The 21732-nt window shown below is 40.2% G+C and overlaps 1 protein-coding gene across 1 annotated transcript in view; it reads left to right on the top strand.

Annotated features, from left to right (window-relative positions):
- Positions 1-20799, top strand: part of alx4a (ALX homeobox 4a) — a gene marked incomplete at its 3' end in the record, with an annotated part of 28982 nt that extends 8183 nt beyond the window's left edge. Inside the window, exons 2-4 of the mRNA XM_083890906.1 lie at positions 9685-10004; positions 18575-18703; positions 20479-20799. Coding sequence (XP_083747032.1) covers positions 9685-10004; positions 18575-18703; positions 20479-20799 — 770 coding nt within the window. The remainder of the gene's footprint in view (positions 1-9684; positions 10005-18574; positions 18704-20478) is intronic.
- Positions 20800-21732: the final 933 nt, after the last annotated feature.

Genomic DNA, 21732 nt, shown 5'->3' with positions numbered 1-21732 from the left:
ATATTACATAGAGGAGCAGAGACGTGTTAGGGCTCTAGACCGTGTCACCGTCAGCATCGCCGGTTTTGGATCCGACCTGGGCGGACTGCTGTCAGGTGGAAGAACTTTGAGAATGAGGTTATTCATGAGGTTCCAGAGGAGTAGTGTGACAATTTCAGGACGTCGCGATCATCGCTGCCGTCACTCTGTCACTTGTATAGTTACGTTCATACATCGAGGGTGAGAGGTCAGTCGTCGTTGTTGTTGTTGTCTATGAGGATTCTGATTGGCTTGTATGGCTTTCTCCTTCTTCCTACACACTGCCGCTCACAGGCTTGGTGTAGTTATGATGGTTCTCGAACAGCTTATTTATGCGGGGTTAATATAAATGGAATCTTTTTTTGAAAACGATGATGTGTGCACAAATTTATTTTGGAAAAGGAAGAAAATATGTTTTTAAAAATATCCAGCAAGTGTAAACGTGGCCTACGTCTATTCTCTCTGCAGTCGTGGCACAGAGTCAGGTGTCAGTGTTTCCACCTGTTGTTTCTGCAGCCGAGCGACGCTCGCGACTCATCTCCTGCTCGAAGCTCCAAACTACAATTCAAAAGTTTGGGCTCAAAAAGAGTTGCAAAATGCATAGAAAATATAGTCAAGACATTGACAAGATTACAAATAATTATTTTTTTTCAAAATAATAATTTTGTCCTTTTGCCAAAGAACCAGCAAAACTGTTTTCAGCTGTGCTAACATCATTGCACAAGGGTTTTCAAATCATCCAATAGCCTTCTAACACCATTAGCAAACACAATGTACCATTAGAACACTGGAAATGGGCCTCTGTACACCACATTAACAATGTATAGAGTTTATTTCTGATTCATTTAATTTTATATTCATTAAAAAAGTGCTTTTCTTTCAAAAACATTTCTAATCTCTGTACACTAAAACAGTGTTTTTCAACCTTTTTTTAGCCAAGGTACATTTTTTTCACACATGCACCACCAAACAAAAATGTTAAAAAATTATACTCTGTAGCTTATATTAACAATTTAGTAATTCTTATCAAAGTGTCTTGAATATTTATATCCATATTATTTGCAGATAATTAATTATTTGTTTTCAAAAAATGTTTTTAGACCAATTAGGTGAAATTGGATAATTTCCAACGGCACACCTGACGATCTCTCACGGCGGCACACTGGTTGAAAAACACTGCACTAAAAGATGTGCACAAATAAGTATTTTTGCTCAGATGTTACCTCTCCTCTGTCCTCCTCTGACATAATCAACTTTTCCTCCTCTGTTGGATAATAGTTTTCTCAGTTTGAGCCGTGTTGTTAATCACTCTCTCGGTTGCCACGTGCTGGTGTAATTTATAGCACTTCCTCTTTAGCACATTGCGCTGACCCCCGTCATCCCAGTCAATACAGAGTCATGGATGGTGTCCCGTCACTTAACAGCCATTTAAATCATGCTTTGATGTTGACCTGTCATTTACCTGATGGCGATGAACTGTTGTCTGAGCCACTGGAACGTTGTTATCATCACACTAGTGGATTGATTGGACATGTATGTACTTTGTTCTGTCCTAACACGTCCATAAACATATGGCATATGACACAACATTCATATTAAGCTGTTTAATTACATTTATCAAAACATTATTTCCCTTTTTAGGTTTCTTTGCAGCATAAGCAGTAACTTCTCTCTGAGCTGTCCTGTCGTTTCTTCAAGGCTGTTTTTCTGGGCCAATAAAAAATACTCAAATTGAGCTCGACTAACACTACCATTCAAAAGTTTCAGTTAAGTTTGGGCTCACCTTTACAATGTTTTTGTGTTTTCCATTAAAAGTCTCACTTTTTATTCATCAAAAGAGTTGCAAAATGAATAGAAAATATAGTCAAGACATTGACAAGATTAGAAATAATGATTTTTATTCAAAATAATAATTTTGATTTCGTCAAAGAACCAGCAAAACTGTTTTAAGCTGTGCTAACATCATTGCACAAAGGTTTTCAAGGGTTTTCTAATCATCCAATAGCCTTCTAACGCCATTAGCAAACACAATGTACCATTAGAACACTGGAAATGGGCCTCTATACACCTATGTACATATTCCATTAAAAATGTTTGCAGCTAGAATAGTCGTTTACCAGGGTAACCCTAACCCGGGGATCTGCAACCTTTAGAATGAAAAGAGCCATTTTATCACTTTTCCACCCAAATACAATTAATCTGGAGCCACAAAAAAACCTATTTGAGTCTTAAAATTAAGTTAATATCATGTATAAAGTTTCACACATATACTATATTTAAAGAACTCCATTTGTCCCATTTATGACATTTTAGAACTACAAAAAGAAAACTCTTGACATTCTATAGCTGCTTATACCCCACCTCTTCTAAAGTGTAGAGAAAAAAAAAAGACTTTGAATGAAATAAAACGATTTTATGTAGTTTATACACTGAGAAAACCTGCATGACATACGTACATGGATCTAAAAATGGACAGGACTCCAAATGTGTACTTCATCATGTACACATTACTTTAATTTAAAGGCTTTCAGGGATGTTTTTCAATATCGCTTTGGAATGTAATGCACAAAATATCAAAACACGCCTTGTATACGCCTTTATCTCTGCAATAAAGAGTCAAAAAATTACAATAAAATAGAAAATAAAACCATTGTTTTTTCTGCAAAGCAACAACGAGCCACTGCAGAGGGGCTGAAGAGCCACGTGAGGCTCTGGAGCCGCAGGTTTCAGACCCCTGACCTAACCCATTAACAATGTATAGAGTGTATTTCTGATTCATTTAATGTTATATTCATTGAAAAGAAGTGCTTTTCCTTGAAAAATAGGGACATTTCTAAGTGACCCCAAACTTTTGAACGGTAGTGTATATATTATCACAATTAAACTCACCATATTTTTCAGAAAAATCACAATTAGAAGCACACATTCACGTGTTGTGTATACACACACACGCATCGGATAAACCCAGAAACAGCTTATTCTGAAGCACTTTTTGCGTGACTTTTGGTCGGATGTTCTGCGGTTATGAATCCAAAACATTTTGCATGGCATAGTTCTTCCGAAAAAAGAAAAGAACAAAAACAGGAATATAGGTGACCCGGACGCTACGCGCAGAAACGTAAATGTTGTCCAAAAATCGTCTTTTGTATAATGGAAGAAGAACCAGGTTGTTCTCATAAACACGAGGATAGTTTTTGATGCTGCATTTGTTTTTCACAGCATTTCCTTCCTGCCTCTCTCTCTCTCCTCCTTCCAGATAGTTTATATCCAGAGAGGCTGTGTTTACAGTAAGAGCGTCTTATGTTCATCATACATATGGTGCGCTCTCTGCGGGAGGCTCCTCCGCCGTTCACCTTGGGCAGTGTTGGGAGAGCCTTGCAGTTTCAGAGGATCGGTTGGATAACAAGCAAGAGATTGTCACAATATTCCCCCTCCTGCCAAGAAAACATCAGTGACATGCGATATAAACAATGGCCTTTGATCAGCGAGAGGCCTCATGATTTCAAACAGTCCGACAGCTCTGGCCTTGTGGGGCCTGAGGGTTTGCCGGGCCAGGGAAATATGAAGGATATATAGAGAGATTTTTGGTGGGGTAAAAAAAACCCATTTGCTCCCCCCTTCAGACCCAACAGGATGTGTTGGTCGTGAACACAGAGACTGTGTGTTTGTGAGCGCAGAGACCCACAGAGAGCGATCTGCCACCAAAACACGGCTCCGCGAGGCCCTTAAAAAATTCTTCTCTCTCCGGCACCATTGGGCAAACTTCTCAGAAACCAGAGTCATTGCTCACTGGGATCTGGGAACGATGAATTGCATCTGGTCTCATACAATACAATACTGTCAGACAATACACTGTCTGCATTGTGTGCCGTGTGGGGGAGGTTGTGCTCTCCGTGGACGGATGAAGGAAATAAAACAGCAGCTCCAGCTTATCTCAGCAAGCGCCATCCTAGCGCTGGCATTCAACTACTTAATACTTTTCTTGGAAACAAACAAAGAAATTGTCCATGGCAACAAAACAGCAAAGTATGGTAAATAGACAGATTTTTGAATTAAAATCAATCTGATGTTTGTTGGTTTGTTTTCTGAGTCATATCAGCTGTTTTTCATTTTTGAGCTGATTTCGCCGCACATCATTTTTTCCCCTTAAAAGGTCTAGAGTGTAAGAGTTATTGGCATCTCGTGGTCAGTCTGCAGATTCTAACAAACAAAGGAGTCGGTTCAGATAACTACAGTGGCCTGTGCAGACCAGAAACTATGTTGTTCTTCTTTGTTTGTGTCGCGAGCTTCGTCTTCAAAATGGGAAACCCATACTGTGGCTGGATTGTGAGCTCGGGCTGCTGTAACACGGTTATATACGGCACTGTGAAATGGTGGCTCATTTCAAAAGCCGTTGAAAACCAAATAATATGAATCTTAAAGTTATTGTACACCTATGAAACTTATTATTTATGGGTATTATGTTCAGTTCATGCCAAGAAACCCCCTAAAAGTACTTTTAGTCAGTGAAGTAATGGGTAATTTCATCTTCCACTTCTTTTTAAGCCCGCACCAGAGCTCACTACGTTTTGAGGGGAAAAATCACATTTCCCCTAGTTCCTCCCTACACGTCAATGCGAAAAATGTAGGGTTAGGGGAAAAATGTAGGGTTAGGGGAGGTATTGGGACATAACACATTCTAAATTTGTTGTTGCCATGTGTCTGTGAGAGACCAAGCACAACAAGCTATCCGTTCACCACACCTTGCAGTTCGTGACCAAACATGACAAGTGAGATGAAGGTCAGTGATGAAAACACATGGCACACAGAGCAGCGCCCATGAAACCCGCACACCTCCGAGCTCTAACCCGACAAATCACTGGAGGTCTCTGCAGATGAGCGAAGACGTCCTGAAATAACTTCACCTCAGTTGCTACCGAGACACAGAAGGATGCAGTCTAGTCACTCACACATGCACTCACAGGCCTCATCATCATCATCATCAACAGCAGCAGGACAAGAGCTGCCAATGTCAACGAGAACTGCTGAGGAAAATTTATGGTCAGACTTCTGCCTGATGTTTTACTGTTACGCTGCAGCCATGAAGCGAGCAAAAGAGTTTCTGTGTGTTAAATAGACACACAAATGACTTGGTGTGGACCAATTGTCAAACAAATCTATTTTTGTGAGGTCATTTTTAACGGGGCTTTTTGAGGATTAAGGGCGCTTTCACAACCTATAGTTTCGATTGCTTTGGTCCGCACCAGTCAGAAAAATGTCACAATGTAGCAAACAGACGTGGGTACGGTTCGCTGTCACATATGCAGAGTTCTAAACGAACCAAAATAGACAGAGCGTAAGCGCCGCAGTCACCGGAGCTGAACGCTGGCTCGCTGAATACGGCTGGCTCGCAAGGCAGTGCCCATGACAGCGCTGCGCTGCCGTAATGTTCCCAGGTGGGGATTGACGTAATCCCGCATCTCATCTCATTACCCATAATGCATTAAACTAGACCGTTTCGTCCCATTTTGTTTGGTTGCTTTCACATCAGAGGAACCGCACCAAAGTAGATCGGCTAAAGCGGTCGATTTGGTGCGCACCAAAGTACCGAGATTGCATTCAGACCTACGCAAACGAACCGAACCACAGCATTTGGTGCGCACCAAATAATGTAAGTGTGAAAGCACCCTAATGCCCAATTTAGGCTCCTGCATAAAGTGCTCTGCGTAGGTTACGCAGACGTCTTAGAGCCTCTGCGTTGTCTCCGACTGCACAAAATATTTTTTAAGTGTCCGTCACTCCGTCAAGCGACAACGGAGACGGCAAGAGCTGCGATTGGTCCTTAGGACAGGCCGTGCAAAGCTGCTCCGTGTGTGTGTGTGTATGTTTGTATGTGAGTAAGTTTGATGATGATAGTTTCCGCAGTTGTAAATCAATGCCAGGGAGTTTGTTCCTCTGTGCCACATTCTATTTCAAATGTAATATGAAACACAGACACAACCGACTATCAATAATGAATGGAGTGAAAAGTGAGGTGTAAAAAGCAAAACAAAAACAGATTTTTGTAAAATATGGAGGAGATGAAAACAAAGTGATTGGTGCCAAATAATAGAATTTAATAACAACAAAAACTATACATTTTTGTTTTCAGAAACTTGATAAATGAAAATCCACCATAAATTGTGCCCTTTTGATTTTGTCTCATACATTTAATATGTAGCTTATACATACAAAATGCAGATTGGAGAAACGGACCATAATTGTTGTTTAAATACATTTTATTTCAGTGAAGCAACTTTGTGTGTCATAAGTTTCTGTTCTATTTAAAGTGGCCAAACATATTGACCAAGACATTAAATGGTATATCAGCTCTCAGCTGCCCTGACCCATGTTGGTCGATATCTAGGTGGCACGAAGTAACTTAACTAATGCATCTTGGTTCTCTAAGAAACTATCTGTTTTTTTGTAATCGATAAATCTGTTTATTTTCTCGATTAATCGTTTGGTCCATAAAATAACCCTAACCCTAACTCTAACCCAGAAAACATAAAAAAAATGTTGGAAATGTTGTGGAGCAAAGAAACGAAGAAAATATTCACATTTAAGAGGCTAAAACAATCAGAAATCTTGTTTTAATTATGAAAAAAGCTTCAAACCGATGAATCGATTGTGAAAATAATTGGCGATTCATTCGGTAATCGATTAATCAAGTAATTGTTTCAGCTCTACTCTTCAATTATGCCACTTTATCCAATGTACTGTCACTTCCTGGTTTTCAGTAAACCAGCCCGACTGGTTCTAAGCTGTCAGTGCATAAGTTTCCAAGACTATGAATTATATGATGAATGATGAATTATAGTTTATAGTTGTCTTTTTCCATTTTAGACCATGTTGAATCCCTCAGGACTAATAACCAAAACAATGACTAAAAGGCAAAACGTGTTGCCTGTTTTCGATCAATATCGGACATTTTAATAGCAAACTTTAAGTTACTACGTCCATGTTTCCCCTTAAGCAAAAACTGACAATCTGAGGGCAAATATTCACAAAGAAGCCACCCTCTTTGTTGGGGTTAAGCTGGCCGATTTTTGTTGTGAAGAAGGGCCAATTCCAATTCCTATCTTAACCCTCAAGCTCAACTCTTAATCTCAAAAGTGTTGAGGGTTATTTTGTCACTTAGAAATGGGACACCCCTTAAATGCAGATACGTCTTCAGACTGTAGGGGGCAGAATAACGTGAAAGCTGCGTCCAGTCTGTCAACTCCAAAAAAGAAGAATTAGAAGAACACATTTACGTCAGGATTATTTATTACGATCCGTTTGTCAGTCAAGTTATTAGGTTGTCAGTTAGTTATAAGATGATACTCATACAAATACCACAACCACGGACATATTCAGCTGACAGTTACCACACACCACGGCTTATTGAAAAGTAAACCATAGCAACCGATCGCTTGTCCGCACCGGCCGGCTATTGACAAAAGATCGTAAAATTAAAATAAATGTTATGCAACAATGACGTCAGTAATCCATAATATGGGCCTAAACTAAGATAATACAATGGTTTTCATCATTTTTATATCTCTATTAACAAAGAAAATACTTCATTTGTATCGCACTCGCTTCGCTGCTTTCGACGCCCATCTTTGTTATGTGAAAACACGCATTACATGCATTCTGGGTAGAAAATCTCAATATTGAGAGCGATACAGCCCTTAAACTTGCCCCTCAACTTGATTTATCTGAGAATCGGGACAGCAATTGCACTAGAGGGAGCGCACATTTTTGAGATTGAGGATTAAGATTGAGGGTTAAGCAAGGAATTGGAATTCACCCGAAAACTCCACCTCTCACCAAATGTGGACAAGAAGGAGTGGAATAGAGATGAAGAGGAAGGAAGACCGTCCTCTGATGACATCACTACAGCAGCTTTCATAACAAAGTTTAGTGGAACAGCTCAATGTTTTATTAGTTTCTTTCTAGAAGTGATGACTAAATAAATGACAATCGATCGCCATAGTAAAATAGGTGTAATTTAGGACGTGGCAGGAGATAAGAAAACACTGTCTCTGGTGACCTCCTAGTGAGAACTGGCTAATGAGTCACTTTTTATTCGAAAAACCTGTTGGATTTATAATCCAGATTATAGTAGAAATAATAGAAACATCACAGAGATGTGCAGTATATGAGCATCATTAAGTAACAGCAGCTGTAAAACATTTTATGAATTATAAAGCAGGTGCATTTGTGTGTGGACGTTTGAAACTCTGCATCCCAAAAGTCTCCCAATGAGAAAAAATGTCAAAAAGACAGTTTAATGCTTTGACTGAGGCACTAAAACGAAAGAGTTAAGGAGCTTTGAAGTCTGAATATGAACAGATTTCCCCCCCTTGTACATTATCGTCTAATTCATCTGGAGGATCCACACACATGACTTTCATCAGTTAACTGTGCTATGCAGCCCAGAATCCCGAGCAGTAGATCATTACGCACATTTATCTCATGCTACTTTTATTCGCTGTCCACAGAAAGTGAGTGACTGTGTCTCTCGGAGCCAAGTTAGAACACAGCTTTTTTTGCTCAACATCAAGTAATAACTCTCGTTACTTTCCCTTATTTTCATGTTTGGCTCGAAGGTATTGATTTCTGTGGTGACCTTGGAGGTCAACACACTACAACATTTCACATATACATACAATACAGACATTTTACCAAAATACAATGGAATTTACCAAAATGCACAAGTAATTGCTGAGCTAGCTGACTCAAGTAGGAACTTAAGGGAATTTCAGTTCAAATTTACACTACCATTCAAACGTTTGGGGCCACTTGTCATTATACCTATTATACCTATTCCATTCATTTTGTCCTTATTTTTCAAGGATATAACATCATTCTTTGTTTGTGTCACATACTGTGACTGGATTGAGAGCTCGGGATGCTGTTACACTGTTATATACGGCACTGTGAAATGGTAGCTCATTTCAAAAGCCGTTGAAAACCAAATAATATGAATCTTAAAGTTATTGTACACCTATGAAACGATATTTATGGGTATTATGTTCAGTTCATGCCAAGAAACCCCCTAAAAGTACTTTAACTTTTAGTCAGTTTAAGACTAAAGTAACTTCAAGGGCTTCCTCAAAGTAAGGTATCAAGCAATATTAGTTATTTTTGCATTACGCATGCACTTTACACTACCGTTCAAAAGTTTGGGGCCACTGAGAAATGGAAGGAAAAGCACTTTTTTCATTGAATATAACATTAAATGAATCAGAAATCCACTCTATACATTGGTCATGTGGTAAACGACTATTCTAGCTGCAAACGTCTGGTTTTTAATGGAATACATACATACATTTCCAGTGTTCTAATGGTACATTGTGTTTGCTAATCACGTTAGAAAGCTATTGGATGATTAGAAAACCCTTGAAAACCATTGTGCAATGATGTCAGCACAGCGGAAAACAGTTTTGCTGGTTCATTGACAAAAGGGCAAATAATCTATTCATATTGCAACTGTTTTGATGAATAAAAGTGTGACTTTTAATGGAAAACAAAAAACTTTTGTATAGGTGACCCCAAACTTTTGAAAGGTAGTGTACACAAAGGTTTCCCCTTCCTGTAGTCTGTGAACTGTATTGTGTGACCTTCAGGGATACCATTCGTCTCCCCCTGTCTCTCCAGGTAAAGACACTTCAGGTCTGACCGACACTGAATTGGCTCCAGACTCAGATCCACCTGGAATGGACACCAGCTACCTGGCTGCGAAGGATCAAGGGGTCAAGGCGTCCTCGGACAGGCTGCCGGGCACCGACTTGGCAAGTCCTCTGGACAAAAGCGATGGCAGCGAGAGCAACAAGGGCAAGAAGAGACGCAACCGCACAACCTTCACGAGCTACCAGCTGGAGGAGCTGGAGAAGGTTTTCCAGAAGACGCACTACCCTGACGTTTACGCGCGGGAGCAACTGGCACTGAGGACAGACCTGACTGAAGCTCGTGTGCAGGTAAGGAGGAAGTCCTTAACTGTGTTTAAAGATGTACTGTTGTTGTAGTTCACACCACCCTCATGCAGAGGATAAATCAAACAAAGATGGATGGACGAGCTTGGGACTCTGTTCAACTGGGGTTGCAACATTCAGCCGGTCCGAGTTTGCCTTCACACTTTCTCACTTTAGTGAAATGAACCGAACCTTTTGAATAACGTGTTCCCCTCCTCGTCTGAGGAGGCGCTGCATCGAGAATTACTGAAGGAGAAGACGAGACAAATGATGGACAAGAAAAGTCACTCGTCTATTGGTTAATGCAGGAAAACTTGCGTTTCCTCCACATCAGAGCAAAACACGGAGCTGCATCAATTCTTATGGTTTTATGTGAACATATACGACACATATACACTGCAACAATGGGCTCAACTTTTTTCTCCCTGCTCTATGTTCTGGTTGTGTTTACCCACAATGTCTTGCTTTGGTTTTGCTCAAACAGCATGTGCTTCTTCTGCCCGGCTTATACTTATAGTGCTCTCTCGGGGCACTCGGCGGATAGCCGCTCGCTAGCTAGTTAGCCAGCTGCTTTCATAAATCGTCACTTATTTTCTGACATTAGTGTTCAAAGCTCAACGGTCAGTTGGATGTGTATCAAACCAACATATTCCAACACAATTCGACATTGTAACGTGCTTATTAGCGAAAATATATTACAATGAAAATGTTCCTCGGCGGATGCTTTAAAATCATAGTGTGAACTCATTTGGCAAAGGTTTGAATGGAACAAACAGAGAGTTGTTTATATTTAAAAGTTACAAACTACAGTTTCAGCTCCACGTGACCCACCGTGTGTTTCTGTGTGTCACCCGGTGACACGGTGATTTGTTATGTGTCAAGACAAATAGCTGCAGCAGAAACAGCAACATTGTGCGAGTAAGAGAGGCTGAAGCTGCAAATTGAAAACACAAAGCAGCATCCACAAAAAAAATCCCACACGTCCCTGCTGCTGCTGCTGCTGCTGTATACTCACAAACACTCCCTCATTCTAGTCTGATATTATTACTCGACAGAGCATGCTTCCAGATGCAGAACCCAGCATACAAACAGTTACACTGTTTCTGTTCACTAAGACCAAACTGAGGCAGAATGATATCATCATCCACACAAAAATATCATCAAAACATACGCACTGCAGATTTAAGGCGGAACGCCGTGCAGAAAAATATGCAAAACATGAAAAAAAAAAAACAGCTGAGAACTCAAACCAACAAACTTCAGATTTCTAACTACAGATTGAGTTTGATTTAAAAGCTTTTTAATTCCACTAATAGAAGTGCAGTTGCTAATAACCACAAAGAACCACATGACTGTCGCACCGATAAGTAAAAGAAGTTCTTCGTGTAAAAATAACAATCTTCACGGATCCTTCAACATCTGCAGCTCTGCACAGATAACGTCACTCACGGAACAACACCAGAGATTTATCTGGTAATGTGGGAGTCATGGGGTGAGAGTGGGGGAGTGGGAGCTCACAGAGGCCAGTGGGGCCCAGGGGAGCGAAGAGGTTTGAGTTGCCTGGGCCTCATATGTGCCGTTCTTGGGGAGCAGGTTTTCCCTCAGCTTTCATCATTCCACTCTCGCCGTGTTTCCACTTTTCCACGGTGTTTAGAGCCGACTTCGGCTTAGGGTGGCGTCGCTCCAGCGTGAGGTTCACTGCGCCTCGCTGAATGCGGGCCTTCCTATAGAGTCACCTTGTCGGCCTAATTTGCAAACAAATGGGTTATGACTGCTGAAATCCATTCTATAACTAGAGAAACAGAGACGAGACCGCCACCGTTTGTGTGCATGTGTGTACACATATGACCGCTAAAGCCTCAGGACTTTTCTCTTGTTTTTCTTTCATTAACATCCTGCCCAGCCCAGACAAGAATATGTCCCTGCTGTGGTCTCCAAAGGTAGGTGTAAAACCTTTCCCATGGGCCTTTAAGCAAGTCACAAATTGACATTACAGGGTCGTAAGCTGAATTTCTAAGGCCATTTTTAGATTAAAAGGAGGCTAACGCTGCTAAAACATGCATCATTATGGATGCAGTGAGCAAGCGGTGAACATGAAATGAGAGACGAGGTCAATTAAAACTAATCTTCTACACAATGAGCTGGAACAGTGGTCAGAAAAAGGTCTGTAGTGGAAGACAGGAAGTCTCTAACTCAACCCTGCACTCTTTGAAGGTATGCTGCTCTGCTGACTACCACGGACCTGCCCGACTCAGATGGATGTAGCTTCACAGTTCTCGGCTCTCCCAGCGGCCCTCTCAAACACTCAGCTTAAAAAAGATAAAAGACGTGTGATGCCTTGTCAGTCTCAGCGAGTGGAACTCTCTCACACGCAAAATGCACAACTCACAGCTTTTGAATTCTGCATCTGGAGTGAGGGGAAAAAAGAGAGCCATAAAACGTCATAAAAATCCTTTACTGTTGCCGTTGTGTTCCAACTTTTGAAATTTCAAAGCCTTTTCATTTAAATGCTTTAAAAAAATAAATAAAAATACAATAACCGTAACTCCTCAGCCTTAAAAAAAAAAGGTTGCTTGCTTTTTCCTCTCGGGGTTTCAAAAGGAACAGCAGTATACATATCTGAGTCGCATGCACTGCAGATACATATAAAGGTTAGAAGTCAAGGGTCAGGGGGGGTTTCAAAAACATCCCATCGCTCAGATTTGCAGTTCTCTTAGTGCAGAGAGACAGCATCGGACGTGTGGAGTTCACCAAGCAAACACAGGTGTCAGAGTGAGTTTGTGGAACTAAAGATGAAATGGCAGGAAAACCTGAAGACGACATTACTTCCTGTTCAAATAGTCCAGTCATTTCCATACATTTTATAGATAAACGTTGTTTATTTAAATACAAAATCATGGCACAAAAATACAAAGCAACAACTAATAATATTGATTAACGGTCCAGTGAGTAACAATTAGGGAGGTTGTTGTACAGAATATACTACCTACGTGTATGTTAGTGTAGATGTATGATCACTTTAAAAGTGAAATTGTTGAGTTTTTGCTGCCATAGAATAAGCCTTATAATTTATAATACCTTATAATTGCAATTAAGGTAAGGGTCTTGCTTGAAGAAGTCCATCATCTTGCACCAACATGTTTCTACAGCAGCCTGAACAGAAAAAAACAGTCAGAGCAGAAACTTATGATGCTAACTAAGACCAGCATCCTCTCTGGTGTACTTAGTTCACCATGTCTTACACACTGGAACTTTAATATTATCATCTCATTAGACCAAAAAGATTTGAGCCTGAGCTAATCAACAAATTGGCAATTTGGCCAATCGGGGCAGGGGATATCAGCAAAAATGTGCTTATAAATTAAGTTTTTAATAGTGCTGAGCACGTTAACGCACATTGTTTACCAGTTAGCTCTGTTAGCTGCGTTAGCTCCTTTAGCACCGGTTAGCACGCCAACAGCCGAGCTGTACAACTGCAAATAACTAGTGTACCTGTGTACTGTGTATGTGTGCCTCTGTTTTTAAAGTTTTGCATTACTTTAGAGATTCATTTTAACAATCCGGAGTCCCACTAACATCACGTCATTGTGCGTCTTTTTCCGGTTAATGTGCGCTAACGTTGACGCCGTTTACCATAGGTAATTTGTGATTACGGACTTGAAGTTGAACAAAACATGCTACATAATCAATGTGAAACATAACTTGACAGTGTTTTAGTATTATGTTCTGACATTCTATCAAAATCTGTTCTGCATTTTTACGAGTCTGTTGCCAGCATCTGTACGAGAGACAGATGCTGGCAACAGACAAATCTCCCTGGTAGAGGTAATTAAGAATGAAAGAAAATGAAAAGAATACATTTATATGACTGTACATCTGAAAGGTTCACATAAATAAAAAGACAAAAAGAATTGAATGAGTGCAGTCTGGGTAAATGTTACCGGTCTCAGGCTGAGAACCCATAGACTGATAAGATTCCTGTAAAACAGGAGAAAGAATGAGACAGGCGACAGCTGCTTCTGTCTCGCACGTCTCTTGTATTCCATAGCAAAATATTACTTTATCAAAACAACATTCACAATATCAAAAATAAACAAAATACTTAGACTAGGCACCACAACTTTTACTTTCAAATAAAACACATTTACCATTAAAATGATATTTACTACTGCATTAATGAATTCTCATTCAGTTATTAACTGAACTAGTGTTTCCAATTAGTTCACATTCAGCTAACAGAAAACATTACTCTGATATGTAGCATTTCTGGGTTTTCGTATGTCCCCTTCTTCAACCTCACTCCTTGTGCAAAATAAAGAAAACACACATAGCATATTGCTACTGAGGACAGTTCTGTACAAATGCATGAGCTGAAGGCCTTCAAAACTGTGCTTATGGCTTGAAGAATACACACTGTAACAGCAATAACACATTAATTCAGAACAAACTGTTGTATCAGGGTTTCTGAAGGTTTCAACAAGTCAAATTCAAGACTTTTTTAAGACCATAATGAATACAATTTAAGACCCATTTCAAATCCATACTGGCAAATAAGTACAAAAGACATGAAGGAGAATTGGAGCCACAAATCTTTTTAATTCGGCATAGCTGTAGCTTTCATTAAGTTTTCTCCGCTGCTATGCTAAGCTGTAACACACCGCGGCGCATGCGCATAGCACACTAGCGCTATTCTCACTGGGGAGCACAGGTGGCCTACTTTAGTTCCTTGTTGTAGTTGTGTTATCGCATCCTCAAAAACAAAAACATTTCAAAGCGAGTCTAAAGTTTATGCATGTTTTAAATAAAAGTAACTTTGATAGATTTTTAAGACCTTTCAAAATTGTATTTGAGACCTTTTGTGAGATTTTGGGAGAATTTAAGACATTTTAAGGCCTTGCATTTAAATTATTGACGTTATAAGTCCCCGTGGGTACCCTGTGTATCAACACAAATAGTACTTAAACCAAAAGGAAATGTGCTGGAGCCACCAACTCAAACATGTTTAAAGCTTACTTTGTTTTTAACAAAAAGTTTACAGCGGGCGCCATTTTGGGTTAGCCGCGGCACCAAGGAAACCCTGCATTTTCTCTGCTTGTTCATATAAATGTACTCATTTCCCTCTACAACATCGATTTTCAGTTATGTAACATGTTAAAAACAGGGAGATATCATTATACGTGTTTAAAGACATCACAAACCTGTGAAACGGGAGAAAGAATGAGACAGGCGACAGCTGCTTCCCTTTCGTACGGCTTCGCTCTCTGCAGAATGCGGAAGTAACGAGCTGCGCGCAAAGAGAGTCCATGGGAGAGAAGCAGCGCCACACTGCCTCCTGCTGGCAGCACTGAGATGCGGTATTATAAAGGGACCTTGTGCTTTTATGGAGGACCATACCTGACATATCAATAAATAAATAAATACAGGAATAAATAAATGCATAAATACAGGAATAAATAAATAAATGCACCAATAAATGCATGTATAAATAAATAAATAAATACACAAATAAATGTAAAAAAAAAATATAGAAATGCATAAATAAAAAAATAAATGCTTTATATTTATTTCTACATTTCTGTTCACCTACATTTATTTATTTATTTATGCATTTATTTATGTATTTATTTATTTATGCATTTATTTATTTATTGATATGTCAGGTATGGTCCTTCATATGCTTTTACCAGGAAACAATAATTGACCATTATGGCTCATATTACTACATTTCTCTCATAGAAATAACAATCCACAAATAAAAAATAATAAAATTACATTAAATGTGACCATACATTTCGTGTGCGTCACATAAAGCAGATCTGATAATCTGATATATTCCTCTCTGAAACAGCTCAATGTCCTAGATTTACCTTTAATGGACTTTGGGGGGAAAAAGGGAACAAACTTACATTTAATGAAGTACAACAGTGGTCAGTGGGTGTTTCCATGATATTATTAGTGCTGTCGGGGTGTCGGAAAACTGAAGCCAGGCTCAACCTTGGATTTCTTTTGACTTTAGTATGGAAGCGGACGTGAGTGACAGCAGAGGCGGGTTATCAATCTTCTGAGCCGCTCTCATACTTCAAAGTGTTTTCGGGCCCGTACAGCTCTCCTGCTGGGGCCGGTTTGGCATTTCCCTGCTCTCTCTCTCTGAGGCTGTAACATAAATAAAGCCTCATTGAACGTCCACCAGCTACTTAAGCTGTCAAGGTCTTTACCAATTACTGTCACAATGCAGTGTGTGCAACACAAAAATATGTTCTCCCAGTATAATCGCCAACAGACTTGGCACGACGCCGAGAGAATGAGCAGATGAGAGCTGTTTACTTTCACTGTATGAAACAAAAAATGACATGAAACAAAAATGCTCTCTGGCACATTTTATAATAATAATAATTATTATTATTATAATATAAAACTCAACCAGGGATACTAAAGAGATATTATATATAGATATAGAGAGTGCATATACATATATCTATATATTTATATATAGATATATATATATACATATACATATTTATATATATATATATATATATACATATATATATACATATACATATACATATACGTATATATATATATATATATATACGTATATGCATATATATATGTATGTACATGTATATATATACATATACATATACATATTTATATATATATATAAATATGCATACCAGACAAAGTGACCAGACTTGCAAATATTAATATATATATACATATACATATTTATATATATATATACATATACATATATATATTTATATTTATATATATATATGTATATGTATATATATATATACATATACATATACATATACATATACATATATGTTTATATATATATACACGGAGAGCCGCTAAAAGCAGTTTGTGTTTTTGCCAAACGCTTAAAACATGTTTTTATAAACCTTATGTTTATGATAAATTTGAATAACAAATATTAAACTTTTCTTTACCTCTTTCCTATTTATATCGTGTCATCCCTGTCGGTGCCCTGTCAACTCAGGCCCAATAACATCCCTGCTGAGCTGCAACTATTGGAAATGACATAAATCCTTTGGTTTTTGACGGCGTGGACAGGAAACCTAATCGTGAACGAAACAAAGAAACAGGAGGGTTTTTTTTTTTTCCACATCACGACCTGACTTGCCAAAACCAAGCCTTTGAAATGTATATACTGTACTAGGGTGTTTGAAACACATCAACTCGATTTCTAGTTAATTTCAGAGACACTGTGATCCGCTTGGGTCTCTTGCGAAGACGGCGACGCAAAGGACGTTTGAAAACATCAAGAACAGAAGGATTATATCCTGTGCTCTCTGTGTGCTTCTTTAATTTAGGAGGAGACGGCATCTCAAAGCCAGAGCTTTAGGCCGCAGGAAATTAAAAAAGAAAATGTAAACAAACCGCAGTTATAATCCCGTCTCGCGTTACAATTCTCCATATTGCCTCCACTGATCTATAGTGAAGTGTGAGCAAAGAGCTGATACGTGATACGCCACAGAGAAGTCTCTTTGTTTTTTAAATTTGTGGTACAATCAGACCACTTACAATCACACAGACGGGAGCTGTACAGTGTGATAAACCTGATGTCTGAAGCATTCATTGATAATTTCCTTTCTCTTTTGTCACAATTTAAGCGTTTCTCTTTGAGTTAAACTGCACAGACATACATTTAGATCAATTAAAGCAGCTATATATTTTTGTCGCGTTTCCATTAGGAATAATACCAAAATAACCAGCTTCAGCTGTTCCAACCTTATGGTACCAGAGTAATGGTAACAGTATGGATGGAGCTAGATCCACAACAGTCAGCCGATTGGGCAACAGAAAAGCGCCACTCCCTTACGACCGGTGTTTCTTCAACGTCCACAGTTTGTTCTCATACAAAGCTTAAAGGTGCATTATGTAATAAATCTAAAGCAACTGGCCATAGATTGAGCCGTGCAGTGCGCACCGAGCGTCCACAGAGGCGGAGCTGAACACCGCCGACAACGTCGCTGCCAAACTATAAATATGTCATATCTTAACACACACAGCACATGTTTAGACTCCAAATTATCTTAAAACTGCGTTCCGTGACATAGAAAAGTGAGAAACGGCCACTGTTTCAACAACAACAGTCTTTCTCTCTCGGATGCCATTGCTCACTGTAGCCAGAATCACAACAACCTTGCGCAGCGGCCCCTACTGATCGGGCGGGAAATCGCAGTGCGTATCCGTCACCACAACACAGACGTATGAAGGCTCGAGTGGTCTCCGTGGTGACGCAGTCGGATAACGCATTATGCAGTCGGAGAAGTATAATGTGGCCTTTACGCACGACAGCTTTAAGTTGACTCTGAATTGTGTTTTTGTATTTTTGATGTGCTGCAGATATCATTTCTGATATTCACCTGTCTCTGGCTTTTAGCAATTCTGCCTTGGTTAAGTTGTCCATTTTAAAAGGAAACTTAAGATTTGCATCTGTGGAGAAGTACAGCATTTCCTTCAGATTTGAGTGGAAAGTCACAAACCATTGGTAGATCGGTTTTCTTTCTAACATTCAGACTTTGACTCTGATGTCTGTGCAGGTTTGGTTCCAGAATCGAAGAGCAAAATGGAGGAAGAGGGAGCGTTTCGGTCAGATGCAGCAGGTCCGGACACACTTCTCCACGGCTTATGAGCTGCCTCTGCTGACTCGACCTGAGAACTATGCACAGGTAAAAGCACGTCTAAAAGAACAGGACATTGATTTCTGCTTTTACACTGGTACTTGGGAGTGTCAGCACCTCTGCAGTTCACTAACACCATGCTTAAGCACAAAAAAATATCAAGCAATGCACCTTTTATCCAGGCAGTTTTGGCTTGTGCAATCACTTTGCTAATCAAGCCCATATGTAATGCTTTTTTGGGCGGGAGGCTAACTGATGGTGAATAGAACAAAGAAGATTTAAAAAAAAAAAAAAAAAAAAGAGTTTATGTTGCGTTATAACGTAAATGTGATGTAAAACAAAAAGAACGACTTCTCCGAGGGATTTTTTTTTGTCAAACAAAATGCAAACAGATGAAAGGCAGGAAATCAGTTTATAAAAGTTGGCCAAAATCATCGTATGTAGAAGATCTGAAGATGTACAGGAGATGTAAAGATGAATATCTTTTCCTATAAAAAAAGAAGAAACACAGCCCAGATATAGTTTGCGTGTGTTTAACATTGCAAAATTGCAATTTTTCACATTTAGTGCTCACAGTTGACACACTTGACTCACGAATGAAAAACTCAATCACTACACTTTGACCGACACCATGGAAAACATCTGTGAAGCTACCGCGCCTGTTCCGCCTCGTCCTGCGTAGCTGCTGAGCCACAACGCTCGCCGCGTTTTCTGCCATAGCTCAGGATAACGGGAGGGGGGAGGGATTGGGGAGGAGGGTAACCACGATATTTTGGGAATATTTCGTCACTGGTGACTTGGGAGGAATCTTCAGTTTTAGTAGGGTAAGGGTTGGTCAAGTTGCAGAAGTTCAAATTTGGGTTTTAGGGAGACGGCAAGGTAAACTAGGGTCATGGGTTACGTTTTTAGTGGAATTGGCGTCAATGCAAAAGGATTTGAATCCCTCGATGGCATACGAAACCTTGTCCACACCTGATCTCATAGAGATGTAAAAGCAGAAACTTGCACTCACAAGGGTGCGGTGTAAGTCGTGAGAAGAATGAACAATCAGCTTCTCATCAGCTCCCCTTAAAGCGGACCTAGAATGGTCCTGTTGCACATATATGTTAGTTATGGAGGTCTACTTACATACATTAACTTGTTTTTATGGTCAAAAACCTCCTAGTTGCTGTAAACGAGCCGATAGAAATCTGTCTTTTCTGACGCTGTTTCCTAGCCGCGAGATTTGAGACTCAACTCTCTCACCCAGAAGACAGAGTCTTGTGATTGGCCAGTATATTCAGCACACCCGCTCTCAGAAGCACAGCTCCCCCCTCTGGAACGGTGGATGCACTGCTACTCATTATCAAAACATTGTTTTAACAGTGTTTAAAAATAGCTTCTTCACGACTCCCCGCCGCAGTCCCTTTTATGACTTTGACCCGGAGTCAGACCCAGAGTCAGAAGACACTGTCGCTCGTGAAACACCTCCACAACGGACGTTATTCTTCTTCTGCGGTTCAATGTACGCAACCGGATGTGCCCGGACTAGTGCCCAGAGCAGGATGATCTGCTGCTCGGGAGAACCGGTGTTTACGTAACCGGACCAGGTTTTTTTTCAGAGATCTCGCTGAGCCTGAGATTACAATAAAACACAGCGTTCTCAGCAGTGACTGAACTGTTTGTTTAGAACCTTCAGGGCTTCTTAAACAAGGTAATGACGCAGATACACACTAAAAAAAACAGCGTTAATTTGAACTTCCGGTCTAGGTCCGCTTTAACAACTTTTTTGACGGTTTCACCACTCTTTACCGATGTTGATTTACCATTCATTAACATTTCAGATCCAGAACCCTTCTTGGATCGGAGGCAGCAGTGCAGCGTCCCCCGTGCCGGGCTGCGTGGTTCCCTGCGACACAGTCACCCCCTGCATGACTCCTCACCCCCACTCTGCCAGTGGGGTTTCCGATTACCTGGGCGTGCCGAGCCCCGGCGGTCACGTGGGACAGGCTCACATGGGCAGCCTTTTCGGAGGATCTCCCGGCATGGCTGCGGGCATCAACGCGTACGATCTCAACATGGACCCCGACCGCAAGTCTTCCAGTATCGCAGCTTTGCGCATGAAGGCCAAAGAGCACAGTGCAGCCATATCTTGGGCCACATGATGTGTGTCGGCAAATGCCGGACGGGGGAAACAAACCGAGGGGCACGAAAGTAGAGAGTTTTGGCAGGGCAACAGTGACTACCTTTATGAATGTTGCAACAGAATAATTGTGAAAAACACACAGATGGATGAAGAAAAAAACGATTTGGTACGATTTGGTACGATCGGTGGCGTGGTGGTTCCGCCATGTCTCAACAACTGTGGTGGGAGAAAGCAAAGAGCTGAGAAGGGAAGGTTGATGCTCTACTGAATAACAGATGTTGCCGAGTACAGGAAAAAAATCAAATGTTAGAACAAAAACAAGAATATCAAAGAAATCCATGCACTTATTTGCTAAAATACAGGAAATTCTATTTGTACAGGGCTTTCAGTGTCATGTTGTAGTTCCTCGTTCAGGTGCTGTTTTATTTTTTACCTTGTTATTTAAGTTTGGAGTGTTTTTTTCGTTTTATTTCTTTCCCCTCCCACTTCTTTTTGATTTTTTTCGACATTTCATTCAACTGAAATGTAGGCGTGTGCCGTGTAAATATTATTGTATGTAAAGACAGCCTTTATCAGCATTAGCACATGCCTCACCGAAGTCATGTTGGTGCTCAGATAGAGTTACAGGAAAGCATTTATATCCAAGCATATTTGTCACACACACACACACACACACACACACAAAAGAAAAACGTGTGTATTTTAGTAACTGCAGAACTCAAAAAGTGCCTCTGGCCCTCGGCATTTGAAAGTCAAAGAGATTTTAGTGAGGTCAGCGTGACAGATCCACCTGCCGCACTGACTCTGACCCTGCTGATGGCCAGAGAGAGAGTGAGGAAGTGTCCGTGGGAGTCTGAGAGACTGGGCGCAGCAGCCGCCCAAACAGAGCCAGCTCTGTGTTCACGTCACAAAGACAGACTCTGAGTGGACGTGATCGCGGCCTTTTGCATTT

Source organism: Microchirus variegatus (genome assembly GCF_963457635.1).
Source record: "Microchirus variegatus genome assembly, chromosome: 6".
Taxonomy (NCBI): Eukaryota; Metazoa; Chordata; class Actinopteri; order Pleuronectiformes; family Soleidae; genus Microchirus; species Microchirus variegatus.
This window is presented reverse-complemented; position numbering and strand designations above follow the sequence as displayed.